The sequence below is a fragment of the Cygnus atratus genome, chromosome 1, assembly GCF_013377495.2.
Source record: "Cygnus atratus isolate AKBS03 ecotype Queensland, Australia chromosome 1, CAtr_DNAZoo_HiC_assembly, whole genome shotgun sequence".
Taxonomy (NCBI): domain Eukaryota; kingdom Metazoa; phylum Chordata; class Aves; order Anseriformes; family Anatidae; genus Cygnus; species Cygnus atratus.
The window spans coordinates 40,861,870-40,884,690 of NC_066362.1; the positions used below are offsets into that span (position 1 = coordinate 40,861,870).

General features: G+C 36.8%; 1 protein-coding gene across 2 annotated transcripts in view; it reads left to right on the plus strand.

The window, feature by feature from the left end:
- ZDHHC17 (zinc finger DHHC-type palmitoyltransferase 17) overlaps positions 1-18,187 on the plus strand; it is a 76,262-nt gene extending 58,075 nt beyond the window's left edge. Inside the window, exons 11-17 of one of the 2 annotated variants that reach the window (XM_035544068.2) lie at positions 2,460-2,563; positions 5,548-5,610; positions 6,513-6,606; positions 10,554-10,637; positions 11,022-11,179; positions 13,294-13,388; positions 15,067-18,187. In XM_035544068.2, coding sequence (XP_035399961.1) covers positions 2,460-2,563; positions 5,548-5,610; positions 6,513-6,606; positions 10,554-10,637; positions 11,022-11,179; positions 13,294-13,388; positions 15,067-15,205 — 737 coding nt within the window. In that variant the 3' untranslated portion in view covers positions 15,206-18,187. Of the gene's footprint in view, positions 1-2,438; positions 2,564-5,547; positions 5,611-6,512; positions 6,607-10,553; positions 10,638-11,021; positions 11,180-13,293; positions 13,389-15,066 lie in introns of both variants that reach the window. The other variant, XM_035544067.2, reaches the window with a different exon arrangement.
- Positions 18,188-22,821: the final 4,634 nt, after the last annotated feature.

Sequence of the window (22,821 nt, forward strand, 5' to 3'; positions counted from 1 at the left end):
ATATTGTCCAAAGTTTAGCCAGTAAAAACAGAAAAAAAATATAACCTTAAGGTTTCAAAATTGTTTTATTGGATAGAAAATAAATTGTATTTTCTCCTATCTTCTTTAAAAGTCTAGACATGACGTATAGTAATTAAGGAATGGTCCATAATTTTTTTTTCAGTTTTGCCTTTATTGTTTGTAGCAGATGTCTGATTAGGGTATTTTTAAAGGAAAAAAATCACTGTTGTGGCAAGAACACCAACGATAATGTAAATATAGCAAAGAAAATTTAATTTCTCTAAAGCTATAAAAATAAGTTGAACCAGCTTACTCTTGGCAGCAGGTAGTTTTAGAAGAAAAAGAGGAAGAAATTAGATCATATAAATTCTGCAGTCATAGCTTTTCATCTGTAATGTATGAAATAGAACTTTGAGTGTTCATTTTGTAGTATCGCTGCTTTTTTCTTTTTTTTCCCCTATTACAAACTTGCTGGAAACAGCTTGTTAGAGGAAGGATTAGCCTTTAAGAAGTCAATAACAACATTCTACTATATAATGTATGTTGTTATAATCTTAACCTAATTTGTCCATATTTTTATTGGAAACTTATAGCCAATTTCTCCCCTCAACGGAGAAGGGAAATAAAAGTATTTTGGGATGCACTTACATTAACAATTGGACTTTGTTCTTAGCACTGGTGACTGGAAAAAGGGAAATGTCACACCCATTTTAAAAAAGGGTAGAAAGGAGGACCCGGGGATCTACAGAACTGTAAGCCTCAACTCTGTGCCTCAATGAGAAGAGTTTACTGAGAGCAGCCCTGCAGAGAGGGACTTGGGGGTTCTGGTGGACAGAAAGCTCGAACATGAGCCAGCAGTTTGTGCTTGCAGCCCAGAAGGTGATTTCAGAAGTCCCAAAGAGGCCTTGGTTGCATTTATTGATAATTCAGAGTTCTTTCATGCCGTGAGAGTGGTGCAGAAAGATTTGAGAGGCTTACTGTTATTCCTCAGAACTTCTATTTTTTTTCAGTTAATATTTGCTTATATCTATGCCACGTAGGTTTATTTACAAATGGTTTATATGATATTTTTCTTCACAGTTTAATGCCTTTCTTAAGCATTTTTCCAATAATACAAACAGAAGATAATAGATTTGTAGATATATAGTAGAATATATTTGAGCATCTATTCTAGTTTCAAAATCCAGTTTTTCTCAAAGCTTGCAAAAATGTTTTTGTTCTGTTGTTTTTAAAGTGTTCTGTGCCATTTCCATACAGATTTTTGCATGATATTTTTAAGTTGTTTAACAGATAATGCTTGTATACAGTTTTGTAGCACAAACACATCCATATTAAGCTTTAATTACAGAAGTCTTAATGACTCCCAAAGTAGAGAGGAATAATCACTGACGTGACTCAGAATAATAATGTAGTTTGAGTGTGCAGTGATCTGTGACAGAGTAAGAAAAGTGTCCTTTTTGCACAGATAATTCTTTAAAGTCTTCTCCCATCAAAGCTTTGTCAAATACAGCATCTCTTTGCAGGTATGACTGGCAGCTGTAAGGTATCTTTAGCGTTGGCCAGGTCTTTTACAGGTTTATCAGACAGAGCAAATATTCTGATTTTCCCATTTTAGTGGAAGAGGTGTATCTGAAGTATTTGCTTTTCTGGCATCACTGCTAAGAAATGTTCTCATTCTGAGAAATGTCAAGTGTTAGAACCCTATGCACGTTATAATGAAAATCATTCATCACAGGAAATATATTTTAAAGCTAATGGTTATTTTCTGTCTTTATATGGTAGTTGATTTCATAAGCACTTCCAGGTTCACGGGGTCCTGTGTTTTTCTAAGTATTAGATGTATTAGTATATTAAAAATAACTTCTGTTGGTGAGAAATGCGGGTATTGCCTTATGACAGGACCAGGTTTTAGATGGTACCTTTCTTGGAGATAAGTGGTGGTTGCGAAGTGATCGCCAGGCAGCATTGTGTCACGTAGCACAATCCCTTAAAAGGCTAGAAATGGGCCTTTTTGTCATCTAACTGGAATTTCGAGCAAGTGAAGACAGAAGCAGTCAAATGACAATCTTATAAATAGAACTTTGAAATGTTTATTGTGAAAACAGGAAATACTTTTAAGGAGATAAATTTCATGGAATTTAATTTATTTAAAGAGGAAAATTACAAAACTGAACCGTCATTATTCATTTTTAGAAGGATAAGTGTTTTAGAAGTGTCTTTTGGAAAACAACATTTAAAGAAAAATAAGTTTGGAATTTTGAGCAATAGAAAATATTGAATACTGATAAAGTTCTTACAGCTGTGTTGAATTTTGTTAATTCAGAGCACTGACTCCAGAGCATTTGTAAAAATTCATCTTAAGTTCATTTCAGAATTATTAGTGGGTGTTCTCAAGAGGAAGTTTGATTTTGAACTTTAAATTCCTTGACTTCAAACACATCTCAATTTTTTCTTTATACACCTTCCATTCCTTGCTAATAGTGTTGCACTTTTCTACAATTTTGGAAAATCCTGGAAATCTGATCCAGGAATCATCAAAGCCACAGAAGAACAAAAGAAAAAGGTAAAGCCATGAGTTCCGTCAAACGTATTCTTCTGCTGCCTTTGCCAGTTGGTCACAGTAGTTTGCTGTTTAGTATGTGAAATTTCAGTAAATTGTTGTATAACAGTAGGTCTAAAATGTTGAAAATTTCCCTTTTCTTGCAGATTTCTCTCTTCCATTTGTAATATACGTTCAAGTCTTACTGGTCCAAAGTTGCATTTAGATCGTTCTCAGTAAAAAAATAGAATTGCAACTCAGATTTTCAACAGAAAAAGTTATAAAGCAGTTGGATGAAAATGTGAAGGTTTAGAATTTTGCCTTACTGAAACATACAACCCATTATGGATTACGTGTTACTTATTGATTCTATAAAAACTTTCCAGACTTCCAAGCACCTCTAGTTTTCTTTACATTTGTGTCTAAAAGTATTAGATTGACGAAGATTTTAAGTGTAAAACAACCAAAACCACAGGCAGTCTGGGGTGGTTGTTTGTTAAAATATTAGAGAAATTATGGATGATTTTGAGACATTTCTAACACTTTTTAATGCTAATTAAAAATTTATTTTTCTAAATTTTTTTAAAATTTCTAATATCTTTTAGTTATGGATTGTTCACAGCAACTAACCTGAGCATTGAATATGCCAAAATTATACAAGCAGCAGAAACATTTTTTGTTTCATTCTAAGTTTACTAGAAGCTCACATACCACCAAAACTGAGTTTTGTGCTTCCACTTCATGCTTACTTGTGAAAACACGTGTGGATTAACATCAAACCACTTGGAATTATGGCCTTACAAAGGGATAAATATATGATAGCCTTTAAAACATGGTTGCGATTGCTTAAACGATTTTTTCTCTGATTATTACTGAGTTTTGTTGGTCAATATACAGATGACTGTGCAAATTCCCTTTGTATTATTGCAAATTTGGCAAAGTAAAATCCAGACTAAATTCTCTTCCTTCAGTGGGTCTAAATTAAATAGAACGATCAGCACCTGCACCTGGACTCAGACTCAGCAAATTGCATGAACGTGCAACTCATTTGATCTAAGTGCACAAGTCGTTAACGTGTGGGTGCAAAAGCCTTGCTGAACTGGATAGGAAATATAAAATGCAACTTCCCCGGTTAGATGAATATCATCATGAATATTTTAGATTTCTTATGTTGCAGCTAACCCAACTGGAAAATGATCTATTATCAGGGGCATAAGCCACTGGTTGCAGTGTAGTGCTATCTCGTGTTTTTTTAATTTGTCTCCAAATGTGTTTATGTTGAGTTTGCCTTTAGCTTTTGAACAAGTAACCAAAAAAATGCTTCTAATTCCAGATGACCAAGTTAAGTATATTTGGAAATGTTGCAGTAAGCAACATTTTTCAGATGTTTATTCTTTTGATATCTCATGTTCTTTTTTCATCTATCATTTCTATGTTACAAAATAACCTGAGTTACTCATAAAATAAGTAAATTAATAAAAAAAATCCCATATTCACAATCAAATATTAATAGTTTGAAAGCACATAAAATAGACCCAGGGTTTACAAAGCACAAAAGTGTGGCAGTAACTCAAGTATCCTGGGTCTTTGTTTTGTAAGTTTTACGAAAAATTATATTTAAAAGTGCTTTATCTACTCCTGGTCAGCTCTGTTCTCATGAGCTTTGGGATCTTGCTTGTGGACCATACCGAACTCAAGTTCAGTAGGAGGTTCCCGTAGTGGAGATGAATACTGCACCAAAAGCAACTAGAAATACAACAAGCAAGGAGAAAAAGTAGTCCAAATTTTGGAGTTTTTTAAGAAGTGTTAGAAAATGGGAAAATTGTTCCTTGTTTGCCTGAAATCAGCAGGGGAAGCTTTAAGACAAAGCTCACCCCTGGACTGTTGACTGTAGCTTTTACTGGCTACTTGGAGGCAAAAATTACCATAAACATTTCCTGACCAGTTAAGTGTAGTATTGTGGAGGAAAACTTCTGTGGCTTCAGTCCTATTACCCATCGTAGAGTTCATCATCTAATGAAGGAAGTGATGATTTTATTGCTGTGGTGAGAAAATAATTAAGAACTATCTTACTGCTATAATATTAAGAACGATATTAATAATTAAGGACTATATTACTGCCTCTCCAGTTAGAAACCGTGTTGATGCATAAGCTATATGTGGTTTGAAAGGGAGCAATAGACTGACCTCTTTGCCATTAGGCTATTTATGCTGAGTAAATTCCTTCTGGATCAAGGAAGGGTACTTTGGCAAAAGACATTTTCCGGATATTTTCCGTATGTTGCAAATGTCATTTACAAGTCTCATGTGGGACAGATTTCAGCTGCTGAATTTTAAAACTTGTTGGAAGCCATTTAATGGAGTAATACGTTACTTCTATTCCAGCAATAAAGTAGATACTGAAGGAGCGCACAAAATAAAAGAGCTGTCATTTAGTGTGAAGGAATAGGGATGCTTTAGCTGATACCTATTTATGTGCATCACTTGAGCCATGAGTATAACATCTGGAAGAGGAGGTTTGGTTTGCATTATTATTCTTTTCTTCCTAGAAACTTCAGCATCTGAGAAAAGAGGTGAATATGGATTTAAAGTTTTTGATGGGATAGCTCCAGAAATAAAGTCTGGTTTTTAGACTGGTTTATCCTGCTAGCTTCATGAAAGGTCTTAATTGTGTTCCTGTTTAGAAATACAGCTACATTCATTTTAATAAGCTTAGCAATAATCTAGTCAAACTGGTGCTAACCAGTGTGAGGATGTATCCAAATTAATATAAACTTGCTTTTTCTCTAATTAAACCTAGATAGAGAGTAGGAATGAGTATAAACTAGAATCAATTTAGAAGTAAATGTCTATATTGGTTTAAAATCAATTTTAGATGAATTTAAATTGTTACTGTATGTAGAAAGTACCTGAATTTAATGGAGCTCACAACCTTGGTTGGATGTGCAGATATAACAGTGGTTATCAACATTTGTTTGTATACTAAAACCTAATTATTTTTTTTTCAGACAATAGTAGAACTTGCAGAGACGGGAAGTCTGGACCTCAGTATATTCTGCAGTACATGCTTGGTAGTTGCTTTCTCTTTTTTTTTTTTTTTAATCAGTTGCAGCACTTTTTAAAAATAGATTTTCCTATGCTGAACACACGCACGGCCTTAGTAATGCAATATCAGGGACAGAATTTATTTGCTATCTTTAATTTAAGCAGTATTTTCAATAAATAACTTATACAAAAAGCCTTTGCAACAATAAGGAAAAAAGCATTTGTAGTAAATGTAATGTGTTGTGGTTTTTTAGAAAGATAGCTAGTTAATTATTAAGGCATTCAGTATTTCACTGTAATGCTCTGACCTATGTAGAACATGAATGATGTTAATATTCTTAAAATCAAATCTGGAAAATCAGGTATAAATGTGGCACCTTAAAATCATCTGTGTGTATATACATATGTATATCTTAAAATACCTAACAGATCTTTTCTGTTAATCTTCGTTGCCATTTTGTATTTCTTTCAAAACACATGCTTTAAAAAAGTTGCTGAGAGTAATCTAGCATTGTGAGTTCCAGTTGTTGAATTGCATTCCTGTCTTTAGAAAATAAGCTGGAACAGTTTAGGTGTCAGTTATCAATAATACTGACAGAATTGTGGAACTCAAACTCGTTCTGTACTTTCACTGTTAAAAAGCTGAAATGAAACTGGTTGCTGTACAAAGCTTAGTATTTGGAGGGGATAGAATAAGTTTTGGGAAAAAAAAATCCTTTATATAAACTAATCAGTGTAAAAGTCATTTAAATTAGGTTGTAATCTATAATTTATTTAACATAAACATATGCAGACTAAGTCTATTAGCTAAGATTGTTAAAAATTGAAGCTATCTAAGTAGTTAATACTTTTTTTGCATTAAAATGTATTCTTTTCCTATATAAAAATGTCAGATTTTTGATGATGTAAACGTTAATAACCATTACAGATACGGAAGCCAGTGAGGTCCAAACACTGTGGTGTATGCAATCGATGTATAGCAAAGTTTGATCACCACTGCCCATGGGTGGGTAACTGCGTAGGTAAGTAATTCTCTAAAATATTTTGCCTTCATAATGGATAAAGAAGGGAAGAGCTTCTGAAATTGACCGTGTGTTTTATGGGATTTTGTCTGTTCCTGTTTTATGGTGAAAGTGACTTGGGTTCTGTCCAAGCCACAGAAAAACTGTTGAATACTTTTGATAGAAGGAAATGTGCTTCTAGTACCGAGCTTAGCTTTTTTCTACATGCGATTCTCAGCATTATTCTTATCTGTATTGTCTCTTATATACCCATCCTCAAAATTGTTTTGTGTAATTCAGTTTCCTGTATGTATATTTATATTCACTTACATTCTAGTATTTAAAAGATGAAAATCTTTAACTGCATTTTTACTTTCCACAGAAAGAGCATGTACTGATTCGACAACTATTTAGCCATTTACATAATGTAATTTTTTCATCTTTACTAATAATTTTCTAATGGCAAAGTGTGCATATTCAGAAGTGCGATGATTATAGTACTTACATACAGAATGGCTTACTGATGAGGTATTATTTTCTTTATGGCCCCTTCTTCCCCCAGCCCCCAGATTCACAGGTATTCACTTATTCTCCCCAGCGATGATGTAAGGAACTGAATAGAACATGAGTAAAGTCTCTAAATTCTATGTCTTGTTTTTTGAGAAACTTACTAGAAATCCTTTATTATGTAGGGGGAGCTTCACAGCCAGGAAATTAATATAGCTTGCTTCATTTTTTTTAGGACACAAGCAGAATTTTGGGCAGGAATTAGGACCTGGATTCATTGACATTTTAGTCCTTCCAAATACTACTAATAATAGATGGTCACTGTAGTTTGACTGTTGTTATGGTCAAGAGTAAAATGGTCAGTGCTGACATTTGAATTATAACAGCATCGCTGAAATCTCTTTGAGATAGTCTTGTATCACTCCCTTTTATTTTACATTTCCTGCTACTGTCATTATCTGAGTTACTTTTGATTTCCATTTTGGATGTTTTACAATGAGGAACTAAGGCATCCTTAATGTAATGAAAAACTGCACAAAGGCAGAGTGGGCACAGGCTCAGGTTTCGGAGACAACGCTGAGTGACAGCTTGATATTTCTTTTTCAAGGGTGCTGAGGAGTACTTGTCAGTGGCACAAAGATCCATGATTTTAATCAGTAACTTGAAAAAGCGTAAAATAACATGGGGAAGGAAAAAAAAAAACATAGTTTGTGTGTAATAAGAGAGTATGTTAGTAGTAGGATTAAGTTAAGGGGAGGAAATGTGATGTGATTTGGGGTGGTGGGAGGGTATAGTGTATTTTTTCCCCCCCTCAAAAACAGTGGTGATGAAAAAGCAGAATCTTCCTGGTCTTGAACAGATCCGGATAACTGGTGGTAAAAGTAAACATTAGGAAATTTGAAAATATGCTGGAAAAAAAAGTAAGAAATTACACTATGGGAACAGTCCTGAACTGGAGGGAATGATGGTCTAATGACCTTACATGGCTTTTCTGCCTCCAATTTGTTCGTGGTGACTCTGTTCATAGGATTACAAAACAGAATCCATTCTTAAAACAGCACTCATGGTATGTTTCCCAAAAAGGGAAACGTGAATTATGCCTTTCCCAGGAAGGTTGAATTTGGAAACACTTTGTATAGTCTTCCTTCAAATGTGTTAAAAGGATAAGAATTTTACTAAAGATAGGATTGCAGAAAGTGTGTGTGCAGGCACCCTAAAAATAAATCCTTTGGGGTTTATTTGCAATGCAAAGAGAGACAGTATTTTTACTATTCTGAAGAGGTTGACAAGAAGTGCAGACTATTTAAAAAAAAAAAAAAAAAGGTAATTAACTGGGGCAAATTATTTTCATCATACCTTCAAAATTTTAGTTAACATTTCAGTGAGCAAGTCTCTGGAGGTGATTGATTTATACCTATGTTTTTAACTGAGTATCAGAATGGCATTATGCATTTTACAGTCAGTTGTTTAATAACTTATTTTTCATTTTCAAACTTGCAGTTACGTTTCAAACTCAAACTGTAAACTTGCAACAGAAATCTAGTTTGCAAGTAACAGCATGAAAGGAGCTATAGCCAAATTTTATACTGTTATGTCACAAGTTGTGCTGACAATGTACTGAATTATTGTTTGGATAGCAGTAACTGAAAAGGTAGGTCTTGTGTACGTGAGAAATTACATTATGGTGTAGAAAAATGATTTCTTCCCAAACCCAAAAAAGGATTCTTCTCCAAGGGGCTAAAAGTAGGAAAAGAGGAGGAAGGAATGAACAAATCATCCAAGTCATGCAATGTGTAACTCCATCAGTTAAAAAATAAAAAGCAGTTGTCTTTATTATATGTTATTACCTATGTATAATATAAACAAAAGCATATAAAAGAAATTAGCAACTATTCTTACAGCATTGTCTTAACTGTGAAGGATCAGTGACTTTGTTCCTGTCAGTCCAGGGTGAACCTGTAGAAAACAGTGCTGTGTTTCGCTCAGTTTTATTTAAGATAAAAAAGGAAGTTCTTTCCTTTACTGATTGTGATCCTTTTTGAAAGTTCTTTCTTTTCCAAAAGAAAGTCCACTTTCCTTTTCTGATGTCTTTTAATAGTTACCAAGGCTGTACCTGTCTTATTTCATACGTTTAAATTCTATGTATATGTTTTCACCAAATACCTGGATTTCCTGTTAAGTAAAATTTGGTCCAGGATCATTGGAGACGCTACTGCAAGGAATGTTTCATCAAACACCTATCAGGTGGACCTCTAGGTCACCATTTAAGTTTCTTTTTTTTTTGATATTTTTTCTTAATGAAACCTAACTGTTCCAAAACTTAGGATGCAAGTGGAAGTGATACCTTAGGGGCATTCCCAAACACTATTTCTGGTGTGCTCAGAGCTGACTGAAGGCAATGTTGCAACATATTTTACATCTGAAGGAACTTGTTTGATTTTCAAGGAAATGTCGTGTTTAGTCTAGCTTGTGTTTGTGTATTTTTCCTTATCTCTTATTTATACAGTCTTTCAGTTCTCTTGCTAAAAGCACTTGGTTATTTTCTGCCTCCAGAGGATGCTCTTGCTTTAGCAGGCAAAACATTTGACATAATGAAGAAGTAAATGCTGTGCTGGTAAATGTTGACAGCCAAATCTTCTTTAGCCCATTACAGTCTCTGTTGGTTTAGTTCACAGCCTAGAGCTGTTGGAAGGTTACAGCAGTGGGCATATTTTAGAGACAGAAGGAGGGTTGAGTCCTTCAAAACAACGACATACATAAGAGGCATCTTCTTAGCTGTGATGATGTTAGAAATAGATCATCCTTTAAATAACTGATTTTTCTTGTGTTTAAACGCAGTCAGAATATTCTGTTTTTTTAATGCCATTCATTATCTTAGCCAGCTCTTCGGGGCTGGTCTGTTCTGTTAATCTCTAACTTCTTTTAGATATTTTGTTTTCAGTTAGGCTTAACCATGCTTGATAAAGCTAAGTTTTGAGTTAACTTATTATCAGGGGGAGTTGTATTTTTTTATATTCCTATTTCTTTTAAGTAAGTGAACTGCAGTTTGGCTTTTTTTTTTTTTTCCTAATGGAATTCTAAAAAATATATATTGATGTGTAATTCCTGGCTGTTCAGGGTTCTGCAACAGCTGTTAACCAACATTGTTAAAAATATTGTCTTTTAATAATTGTGTTGGCTCATGAAAGAGGCTAAAAATGAAATGCACTTTTGTGAATTTCAGCTATAATGCAACGAAGTGAAGTAAATAAGTTCTTTGTTCTCAGTAGTGGGAAAAATCATAGTGAAATTAGCTGTTTCACTTGTCTTTTAAAGTAATACTGGCTTAATATTGGAGAGTAATATTTCTGTATACAATAATGAACGGTACATAGAAGCAAGAAATTAAGCTATCCTGTGTATTGTTGTCTTTCTTCTGAAAGTGGAGTAATTTGATCCCCGTTGTTCTTGTACAACTTTAGGAGCAGGGAACCATCGCTATTTTATGGGATACCTGTTCTTCCTTCTATTTATGATCTGCTGGATGATTTATGGATGTATCTCTTGTGAGTAAATAGTTTTGTGGATTTTTTTGGCTTTTTTTTTTTAATTGCTTGTAAATACTTAATTTCCTGGTAGGGATTTTAAAATATTTTTTGTCTTATCAAAGTTTTTGATATTTTTTATTCTGGAATTGAACTGCATATTAATCATTGCCTATACTAGGTAATTTAAATTAGATGATGTTTTTCTTGTCCTAGTTTATTTTCATCCTCATAGCATGTATCTGCATATGTCATATATTCAATGACTTGGGAAAGGAAGTGAGAACAACTAAAACTCTTCTGTTTTCTGATTTCATGTAGCATGTTCTAATGTGGTCTTTATGTTGATGTATAGTAAACATGTCTTAAATCTTTTTTATGGTGTTTGATCCCTTTTTTCTCTAGACTGGGGTTTCCACTGTGAGACAAGTTACGCAAAGGATGGATTTTGGACCTATATTACACAGATTGCTACCTGTTCTCCTTGGATGTTTTGGATGTTTCTAAACAGTGTTTTTCACTTCATGTGGGTGGCTGTGTTACTCATGTGTCAGATGTATCAGGTATGGAAGAGCACTTCCTTCATAATGCTGAGTCTTGGGAGTGACATAGGAATATCAAACAGTTGTCATTTACATTTTCATGTTCATTATGCAAGACCAGGTGTTCAGACTCTCAGCCACAGCCGAAGGAGGTAAGTATCTGTTGTCTCTGCACAATAGAAGGCATTGTTCTCTTCTTGTTCACTTTTTTTTTTTTGCAAGAGGTTAAAATACTTACCTCCTGCTTTCCATTCTAAGAATGACAAAAAGGTAAAATAGACCAGAGAAAAGCAATAAAGACTAATAGAAGCCTAGAGGATAAAATCTGTGGATAGAAGTAGGAATAATGCAGTATGTCATTAGCATTAAGAGGGTGGTAACTTCAAATGGGATGCAGTAATTTCTTACACTGCTTCAGGGTAATTCGTCATCACATGACTTAACTGTAATCTCACCAAACCCATTTTTTTCTGTAACCTTTTTAATGAAAGACAAGTCATACTGGAAGCCTTTCAGTATGACTTGTCAGTAATGAACAGTGAGACTCACTGATTTAATCTGTCCAGAGATCCTGGAAATGAAAATCATCCTATAAGGCTTAGGTGAAACTTCTTAGCAAATTTGAGTTTTGTCCTCCTTTCTCTAGAATGGTTATTTACAATACATGCCAATTTCAAAGTCTTGCGTATGAGCCATTCGGTCTTTTAGAGGTCTTTCTTGCCCAAGACAAATGAGCAAAGGTAACTACATGCATTTCATGTGGCTTTCAAACAAGTCTAAACCACCAGACTTCTATAGCAGGATAAGCATGTAACTTTCCAGAGAGCCTTCTGTCACGTTTGTGTCATGATCTATTCAATTAAGTTTTGCATTGAGGATTCCTGTTAATACACTCTGTGTGCAGGTGAATCTTTGAATTACATGACACCTTGAAAAATACATCTCATAGTATTATGTATCATTAATGTAATTAAGTGAAATAAGTTTAGCACTTTAATAATTAATGCATTTCCAAAATTAATACACTTCTAAAGAGTGTTACATATAGAAAACATAGGATTGTTTTGGAGAATTATTTCTTTGGAGTTTGACATAGTGATGAAATCGATATTCTCCAAATTATTTCTTTTGCTGTGCAACTACACAGCCCCTGCTGTTGCTGCTTTTTTTTTCCTCTCCATTGTCAAGTTTTGACTTGCCCTTCATGTTGAACTGGCCAGGGTTCTTGCCAAAGCACTGCATACAAAAGAAAAGTAATTTAAAACCTTTACTTCCAACTTCAAAAGTTGGCCATTAACACCTCATTTATATACATAGAAATGAAACTCCTCTGGGTTTCATGGAGGCAGAGAAAATGCTTGAGAAAATAAGTAAATCTAAATGAGGCAAGCAAACGCAAATTTAATTTTCTCAATGTTCTTGCTTTTCTACCATGCAGCAGAGTTGACTTTTCATATTCCACTGGGACTTGAAAGATTTTATCTTGCTATGGTATAAGGCTGTTAAGGGGGTTCTCATATTTTTGTTTCTAATTACATCACATTACAGTAAGCTCCAGTTTTATATCAGATACCATGTTAGGCTAAAGTAGTTGGAAAGTTGTTACAGAAAATCATAGTCTGTGGGCCAAATAATTGTGGTTTAAGACGAACAAACTAAAAAACCTTTTTCTAGTCGTCTTTTTATCTTGCAGACAGAAAAGTTATGTTACTGCAACAAAGATATAAATTGGAGGGAAATATACTACTGTTGTATACCATACTGTAATCAGAATGTCAAGAGGAAAAGAAAGTGATTCAAATGCTGTGTGAAGAAACTCCTGAATCTATTATTTACAGCACACCTCATCTGACAATGTATCAGTCAGTCATCTCTTTGTTATGAACTAACAAGTCACAGTTTGTTCAGTGATCATGATTTATTTCCAATCACTTTCGACGTTAAACCTTCTGCACAATCTGGTGCAGCTGCTGTATGGTGTTTTATGTTGGGATTCGACAATTTCTGCAGACAAAAATTGTTCTTCAAAAGAAAGAATATAAAAAAACAAATCCTTTTTTCAGTCTGTCTTGTGCAGGACTTGTCTGCCTGTTTTTACATGGGCTAAATTGCTTACTTTATTTTCCTGTCTTCAGATATCTTGCTTAGGAATCACTACAAATGAAAGAATGAATGCAAGACGATACAAGCACTTTAAAGTTACAACCACGTCTATTGAAAGCCCATTCAAGTAAGTTGTAAAGTGTAAACATGCATTTCTCGCTTGTGTAGCCGTTCACATGGTTGAATTGTGCAGCTTGGTGAAACAAAACATAGCTAAATACTTTTAAAGGATTTTTATTACTTGGAATGCTGGAGCTGTCAGCAGTTTTTATAGTAACGCATTCTGTCCAGTTAAAAGAAGTGGCAAATATTTTGTGGTGACTCGAGACAGTGATGTATAAACACCAAAAATAGTGCTCTCTAGCAGTGATCGTATTTTACTGCAGAGTTTATGGGGAAATAAACCAAAAATACTCTCTCTATAAATCAGGTGCTCAAACCCAGAGGTAGTTAGTTGCTCTGTGCACTAGCTTCCATTTTTCTTTACTGTGAGCAAACAGGTAGCACTTTCTCTTCAGGAGGAAGATCATTGACGAAAGCTGGTTGTGGGGCAGGGAGCAGGGTGTCCCAGGAGCTGAAGTGGGTGTTGTGTGGGTGAGATGCGTGCCTTTGGGTGTCAGGATTGAGGGTGCAAGCAAAGAGAGGAGAGCTCAGGGATGATGTGGCACTGGTATGTTAGTGCTTGTAGGAGATGAATACAACAGCAGCTTGTGAAGTCAAAGCAGGAAATAAATGAAGGCATGAGGCTGAATATGGGTGGGTTAAGGGCGTGTTATAGAAGGAGCAGAGAAAGGACAGAAAAACATGTCATCCCACTGTACATGCTGTGTCCTGCGGGAGCTGCTCCTCTTTCAGGTAGCACCAAAGGGAACAGGAGATAAGAGTGCTAGAAGAGAAGTTTGTGTGATGCTTTTTTTTAATATCCTTCTGTACAAAACTTCTAGTGAGAAACAGATGAGCATCTCTGTATGGTTTAGTCTTCCTATAGATAAGAGTTGCAGCAAAATCAGGTAATTATTTTGCCTGAAGAAAGAACAAAGGTGGAAGACAGGATAGGAAAAAAACTACTGTTTTTATCTCCAAGTTGATGTCACATTCACAAACCATTTTCACTGGAACAGGTACTATTATAAAAATGGCTCCTAAAAATAACAGCAGGTGTCTAAAATAACTGATTTGGCATCACCTTTCAGGTGGAGCATTGTGAGACGAAGCAGCAGTCATCTCCTTGTTGCTTTGAACTGATTTGGTGTATTACAACATGAGCTTCTCTTCCAGAAAACCGTAATTTATTCAGCCCATTTAAAAAAAAAAATGGAATTTTGATGTAGGCATCTTGATTATATGTCATATATATAATCAGTTCAATATATGTGAACTGATTAAGCATCAATTGAACAGGCCAATCTAATTCGTGAAGATAATGCTTTCTTAATTTTGTTTTCTCTGGGGACTTAATTGATCTTAGATCTACAACTGGTGAGAAAGTATTTATGACAGAAATAAATAGGTATCAATAAAGACGGACACTATTCTAGATAAGAACAGTGGATAGTGGAAGAAATACGATAGCAGATAGTGAAGGAAAGTTAGTGTCTTGCTTGTGTCCAGGATCAAACATTGATGAGTCTAATGACATACTTTAGAACTTGTTCATCAGCAATCACTAAAATATTTTTTACGTGAGTCAGTTCTTTACAGTTAGGAACTTAGACAATAACTGAATTTGTAAAAAGACAAAAAATGTACTTTGTTAAAAGAGCTATGGTGCTGCTTATTAACGTGTGTTTTTATTTTGTTTTTAGCCATGGATGTATAAGGAACATTATAGACTTCTTTGAATTCAGATGCTGTGGTCTTTTTCGGCCTGTCATCGTGGACTGGACAAGGCAGTACACAATTGAATATGACCAAACTTCAGGATCAGGCTACCAGCTAGTGTAGCACCACCTTTGTCCTGTGAGCATATCATATCTGAGTGGTGCCTGAAAATTTTTCTCTCTCTCTCTCGAATCCACATCCCTTGAAGAGTAGCATGCTATGTGTAGGGCTGGTGATGAATCTTAAGGTACCTTCTCTTCATCAGAGTTTTATTAACAAGAGTGAAAATGGACAGAATAAACTGCCAAACCTGATAAGGAAGAGGAGGAAGATCAAAAAGGGATTTTAACAGTTCTTAACATGAGAATTATTCGCAACAGCATATTCACAGTATTTGTTGTTGTTTTTTTATTTAAGATCTTTCACAATGGAGCATGAGTTTATTGAAGTATTGACATAAGTAGTTATGTTGTGCTGAGCAGAAAAATTCATTTCCCAATATGAATAATTCCACTGAAACAAGAATTTAGAATATAAAGCTAAATTTCATGATGCAGAGTTCACTGATCGCTATGGTGTAGTTCCTGTAATGTGATTTTTTTAATACAGATTTTCTGTAGTATTATGTACATTGAAAAATGTGCTTTTCAATACTGTGAAAAACATCATGTGGTGGGAATCCCCTGTAATGTGTTACGTTAGAGCAGTAGGGCACATCAGATAATGGTTCTAAAAAGAAAAAAGAACTGCCCACATTTTTTGGTGAACGTTACTGTCACCAGTTACTGGTACAGCTAAATACTTGTAAAGGCCCTGTTCTGAGATTATGTAGTCTGAAATGAATGATTGTGCAAGTAAGAAAAGCTCTTCTGTCAAAGTTAAAGCCCTGCTTAAATGCATGATATACCTGTAAAGCTAGTTCAGGAAAAAAAAAAAGTGGAAAAACTTCATTATCTTTGAAGTAAATGTATAAACAATTTACAGAGTAGCAATGTTTCATTACTAGGTTTGGTCCCCATACAGTACAGTGTAGTGTAATTGCAGACACGTTCAAAGAGAAATTGCATGGGGGAAACCAAAGGTGTGAGAGCAAAAATCTCAGTTATAAAAAGACAAGATGAAATAGTTTTTAATTGACTGCAACTGCAGAAGAAGAAACTAGAGTCATCTGAATTATACTTACTTTGTTTGGAAGTAAAATGATGGAAAACTTAAAAAAAAAAAAAAAAAAAAAAAAAAGTCCAAAATAGCACATGCACATAGAAAATGTAATGCAACATTCTGAAGAAGACGGTGTATTGGCAAGTGGAAATCACCCTTAATGTTTTTAAGTTCTCATGCTACAGATGTGTTTGGAAGGTAAGGAATGACCTGAAATTGCATTCCAAGGGGGCTTTTCTTGAATGTGATGCACTGATTTTTGTTATGGTGTTTTCATATACTCATAGTGAATTGTTCACTGCTTTCTTAACTATTGTTTACAGAGAGACTGAGAATCAGGTTAGTTTTCTTCTAAGTGCTGTAGCAACCTAGTGGTTCGAGAAACCTGTGAGGGGAGTATGGGGAGGGGACCTGAAAGCAGATGTCTGAGACCAGTGTAAAGAATGTGTATCTGTATATAAATAATTTATCAAATAGTTTTCTCTCTGTGAGTGTGTGTTTAGTATATTTAAAGCTGCTCATTTTCATTTTATTCAACCAAAAAGTGTAGGAAGATATCTAATGAGCTTTTAGTGATGTTAAATATTGCTGTTAATAGGCATTATGCCCTGCAAATTCACTGCATGTTTGATGCTTGGCAAAATTAGCGTTTTCTGTAATACGCAGATTACAGGTAATAAAGCAATCTAGTGGTATTCCCGCCCCTTGCCTTAGTCAGAGGAGCAGTGAAACTGTAAATAGTTGATGTTCAGTATTTGCAAGTAAACATTTCTTTTTGTAGTTGTTTGTTGATCTCAAGACACACGCTTAGTTTGCAAGTACCAGATATCAGGATTTACAGAAGTGCAACAGTAGAGTACTTGAATGTTTAATACTGGAAAAATCAACATCATCTTGGACACAGTTCTAATGGGAGAGGTTTGGGTATAGGGGAGGCAAGAAGCTTTTGCTATTTTTGTCAGACAAAATTTGTAATCCCAGCGAAGACACGTTCTGTTTCAGTGAAAACAGTTGACATCAGTTATTCATATTTTTCTAATCTGAAAACAAAAAAGCATGAAGGCTTCACAATGTTGTTTATTTTATTTATCAGGAATGTTCTGCATATTTGTTCACTTTTCACATTTCTGTTGGGGGTCAGTTGACTTGAAGAACTTAAGTCCACTTTATTAAATATCACCTAGCACCAGAAGAGCGGTTTGGTTTGGTTTTAGTTGCCCAGTAGCATTAACTGCCATGAATTGTGGCACGCCGTCCACGTAAAAAAAGTTTGCAGACAAAGGTGATCTTCGGTAATATGTGGTGAATTCTACACTATTTACTTTTAGTAGTTCTCTGGTGACAGTTTTGTTAAGATCTGCAGAATTTGAGCAATAGTAAATAGTTGTTAAAATGAACTTGCATATGTGAATTGGGGATGTGAAGTTTCCAGTGCAGATTGTCGTTTGTCTCGAGTAATACTGAAACTTGATCAGAGTCGTAAAATCAAGCAGGAGGGGGGAGCCAGCTATGCAGCATTTTTCTGTCAAGTTATCAAACTTGCAATTCATTTGTTGAACCAAAACTGCATCGCTTCTGAAACTTCATGAAGCTGATCCAGACCAACAACAGATCAGACCAACTTAATCTGATATAGGTAGAATAAATGGGAATTTTGTCTTGGCCCTAAACATGTGCTGTTTCTTTGCAGGTTTCTGTATTCTTTGATGTCCACCAGATATATTTTTTTTCAATTAATGTGTAAAACAGCATCACTGCATTTTAAGCTATGGGATTTTTTTGTATATTCTTTATTTATAACTGTGCCAAGTATTATTTTAATACTGTCAGGATCTTGATGTATTACATTGTGAACAAAAAATCTGTAAAATGTTTAATAAATTAGCTCTCCTTACATAAATTAAATCTGTTAAATTTTGTAAGTTATTAATCAAATAAATATTGACTCTTAGATGCAGTGTTTGTCTTGACTTCAAATGTGATTACACACGGCATCATTTTTATCCAACCTCAGAAGCCGTACCTCAAGGAAAAAGCCGCTACCTTGCATCTGATTTTAGCAGTGTTGGTTTCCAGAAGGATTTACAGGTGTCTCAGAAGCTGGCAGGCACCCAGTTCTGTGCTGATGGGAAATCCTGTAAGGCCACTTTTTCACTGGGTTTCAGTAAAGTACACCTTTCTACTACCGGTTAAGTTACTGTTCCCCAATGAGATTCTCCTTTCTTTTGAGTAAAGGATGCTGGCAACATAACTGCTTTCTTAAAGGGAAGGGGATTTGGGGGAGCATTTTAGGTGTTCAAATGTACGTATTTAATGTTGTTTGAGGTATTCTAAGGGTAAACAAGGCACATACACAGGGCTAGTAGATATGACCAAGATGTGCATGTCCAGGTGGCAGTTGCAGGAGACAAAGTACTTTAATTCCTCTGGTCTGTGCTAAAGGTTAGGTTTTAGTAGAAACAAGGTAGCCATCCAAGTTGTAATTTAATCAGGATATTCATAACCAGCTTATACATTAAAATATAAGGCTGGGACTTGGGTACACTTAATAGGGGGAAATGTTTCTGTGCTTTGTGCTGGGTGTAGGTTCAGTATTGGCATTGATTCAGAATTGTTGCTGCTGTTTTTCCCTGCTCCAGACGTTGGTTCTGGTGAGACTGGGCCCAAGCTTAACTCTACCATCCTTTGATTAATCTGGTAAAGATCAGGAAAGGTACTTTTTTAACGAAAACCACCACCAAGGAAAACTTTGCGTGCTGAAGATCTCCATCAGAGATTTGAGCCCAGCCTTGCCTCCCAGTTGCTGCTGCTGAGGAAAGCTGATTACTTGGTTTATTTACATGGGAAGAAGTGTGCCCTTTGTGTCACCATTATGGCATGATCCAAGTTCACTCTTGCACTTGCCTGCTTTTAAGTGAAATCAGATTTTTTTTTTTTTTTCCTAGGAGAGCAAAGTCTGTGCAAACACTTGCATTTGGATTTTGGCCGCCTCAGGCTACTGAAGGGAGATCAGTAAAAATTGCACCTCCTGATTCCAAGTTAGGTTTCTTTCCAGTGCCTTGCAGAATTAGTGCTATTTCCACATTGCTTCCAATGCTACACACAGCTGAGATCTCCAGCTCACTAAGTCAAAGTTCATGTGAGAACCACTCTCTCCTTGGTTAGGGCTCCGAACTGAGAATACCTCAGAGCATGACTTCAGCCTGGGGTGAGCGCTTATTCATCGGCCCTTTGTTGCTGCTGGAAAGTTGACAGCAACCAAGTGAAAGCACTTCAGTGTAGGACACTCATTTCTCTTGACAGGTATATTGTCTTTGTGGTTACAAGTGTTCTCTTTTTCTTCATTGCTTTGTCTTTGTCATTAATTTCAGTAACTCCTTGGGATGCAGAGCCATGTGGAGCTGTGAGCTATCACTAGGACAAAAGGAGAGGAAAGCCCTGGATTTTTAGCCAGTTAAATCACTTCAGATAATTTCTGTTCGTTTTTTTTTAAGAAGCGAAAGCTCTTGGTTTTACATAAATTAACAATGTGCTGGATGCTGGTTTTTGTCAGCACAAATTTCACCCACCAAGCGGTGATGCGGCAGGTTTACGTCACCTACAGCAGCTACACCAGGTAACGGGGAGCGGTCCCATCTGCTTGGTCTGTTACAGCTCTGAGATGTCAAGAACATTGGTTTGCTTTCTGTCTGTGAAACGGTGCCACCCAGCTGTTCACGATGCCTTTCCTAAGAAGAGGAAGCACTTCCAACAGGTAATAAGGCTACAGAAGAGTGATATTGTTGTTGTCTTTGTGTCCTCAGCTGCTGGGGCCTGGGTACAGCTTCTGAGTTAGAGCTGTCTGTGTCCAGGTTCGCTCTGTGGTAGGGGGAAGCCTTGCGCCTGGCAAGGAGCCCGCAGCTGTGAAGGCTGCATAAAACACTTCTCTGCCTCTCTCCCTTCCCCTTTCGGCTGCTGCACAGTCCAGAAGGGAGCCAAAGTCTGTGCTCACAAATTGTCTGTCTGCCTCCCTGCAGCTATTTGTAAGGCAGCTGTGTGCACGGCAGGTGTTTGTGGATGGTCTGCTCATTGCTAGGCAGTGACAGGCAGAGCTTCTGTCTGCAGCTGAGGTAGAAAATGTCAGTCCATGTTTCCTTCTTACAGCTTTTTCCTCCTAAGTATTAATAAGCCACACTACGTATTATCTCTATTTTCTGGTTAGTATAGTTTCCGGTATTAGGTGCTGTGATCTGTACGCTATTTTCTGAAATGCTCTTGGGGTTGTGTTTGGTTGCTCTGAAAACCCACAGCTGTAAAATGACCTTGGTTGGAGATAAATAGAATAGAATAAAGATTGTAAAAGTCTTAGCGGTGTTGCATGGTGTTAAGAAGGAAATAACATGTACCCTTTATTGAGCTAAGATGCAAAACTGCTTGCAAAGATTTCTGAAATAGGTGAATTTTGTGCTGTATTTCTGGCATGCTCAAGGTGATCAAACATTGTTCTTTCAGCATAAGTGTGTATGCATAAATATATTTAGGCAGCTTGAATTGATTAAATGTTCTTTTTTTCATTTTGTCATTAGCTCAAGTTTGCATGCAAAGAGTAGCTGCTTCCTTAGTGTTGAGATATTCTGCACATTGGAGATGACTGCATTTGATCCCGATGGTTAGAGTGACACAACCCTGCAGCAGAACTTGATGAATAACGAACACTTCTGCTATTAAATGGTAATAATTTGCAAGAATTTAACAAACCTGCAAATGTGTTCCCTAAAAGACCCTTATTTTCTATCCTGAATGTAATGTGTCTTGTGACTAGTGTATATATTAATGCAAAAAATCTAGTAGGAGCTTAGCTTGAATGAAAAGTTGTGATAAATTACCACTTCATAACATTAATTCATTTTGAGTTGCTCTGGAAGTTGTATCTTGGCTTTTTTTTTCTGTTGTGTAACAGCCTCCCTCCCCTGTTTCAGGAAGCCAGCTTCTCAGCCGTGTATTTATATATTTAGTCCAAAGGCAGACTCATTTGAGGATGGTCACAGAGGTGTAGGCACACGCCTTCGGTGTGATGGAAGAATTGGGGGTGCTGGAGCCTTCCTGCACAACTGTCGAGTCAGCAAAGGAGAAAAATGATTTTTAGGAGGAAAGTATTAAATTCTGCAGTGTGAATAGGTTACTGCCCAGGTTTCCCGGGCTGCACTGTTGCTTGTGATCTTGCTCCCACCCCAAATGTGTGCTGCTTCCACATTACTGGTGTCTTTTTCAGCTGTAATTTTTCTCTCTGTGTGAGCTGTGCAAGCTCTTGGCTCGAGTTTTGATCAGTCTGTCTGTTCTTCCTCCTACCCATATTGTTCCTTTATAACTCGTACAAAATGCTCTTTGTGTATTATTTTGACTCGTACATATTTTTCTAATCAGGCTTTTGGCTCATGCTGCCACACTACCTCAGCCTGCAGTGGTAGATGTTGCTTGAAACCCTGCCTGCGACCACGCTCACGCCCGTGATTACCATTTTATTGTAGCGTTCCCAGTCGTGAATGTGCCTCCGTGAACTCGCTCTGTAAAGGCTTTTTTTCCCCCAAAGGTATCATCCTGCGTCCAAAACCAGACTGCTTCAAACCTCATCTCTTCTGTAATGAACTTCTGTTGGGCAGGATGAGAACACAACAGCCTCCCACCTCCCCCCAGACCACCACTTGGGCTGTAACACGAGCTCGTGCCTCCGCACCCAGGTGGCCCTGCTCTGGGAGTTTGCCCTGGTGGCCTCGCTGTGCAGTAGCACATCCTTCACGGGAAGGGATGGAAAGAAACTCGTACAGCAGCCTGTTACCTGCTCAGACGCGCTCCCCTGAGGTATGGTGTGTGGTTTTTGGAGCTGACTCCCAGATCTCGTCTGCTTCCTCCTAACAGTAGGGAAGAAGAAGCCCTAAGCTTTGCAAAAGGTTGGCCGAGCAGCCTGAGCGCACCAGTAAATGCTTGTTCCTGGCACTCAGGAAACAAAACAAAACAAAAACAGCTAAGCTGTTCATACTAAATGCTGTTTACTTTGCCTCAAACGTTTTGCCTCCCAGTTTTAGTACCTCATTCTCACGCAAGGCCTCTGTGTTGGGCTAGACCTTGGTCTCCTCTTGAGGAAGTGACTCCTGCTTGTACCACGAGAAGTGAAACCTGAGGTGCTGTCAGCTTAGGCCCAGCAATTTCATGGTGGAAGATGCTCCAGCCCCTAAAATAAGCCAAGCTCGCCAGTGAGCTTTCCACTAAAGGTATGGCTACAGCAGAAGCACTTTTCTCCAAACCTTAGCAAACTGCTGCTAATAAACACTTAGGTTAGCAGGTTCAAGGGCCCCGGCTGTTGCAGCCTTCACACAACTGGCGTGATCACATGGAGTAAGTCTGTGCTTACCCATGCATCGATGTGTGATTGCTAGCGTTCCTTGCCTAGTCAACTTGACTCCATGTCCTGTTATCTACCAGAACAGTTGGAGGCAGGATTTTGTTCTGCTCTCTTGTGGCACTACAGCTGCCTCTGGCAGGTGCAGTCCTCAGATGGCTATAATCCTCCACGGTTTTAGGAAACCGAGGGGTGTAACACT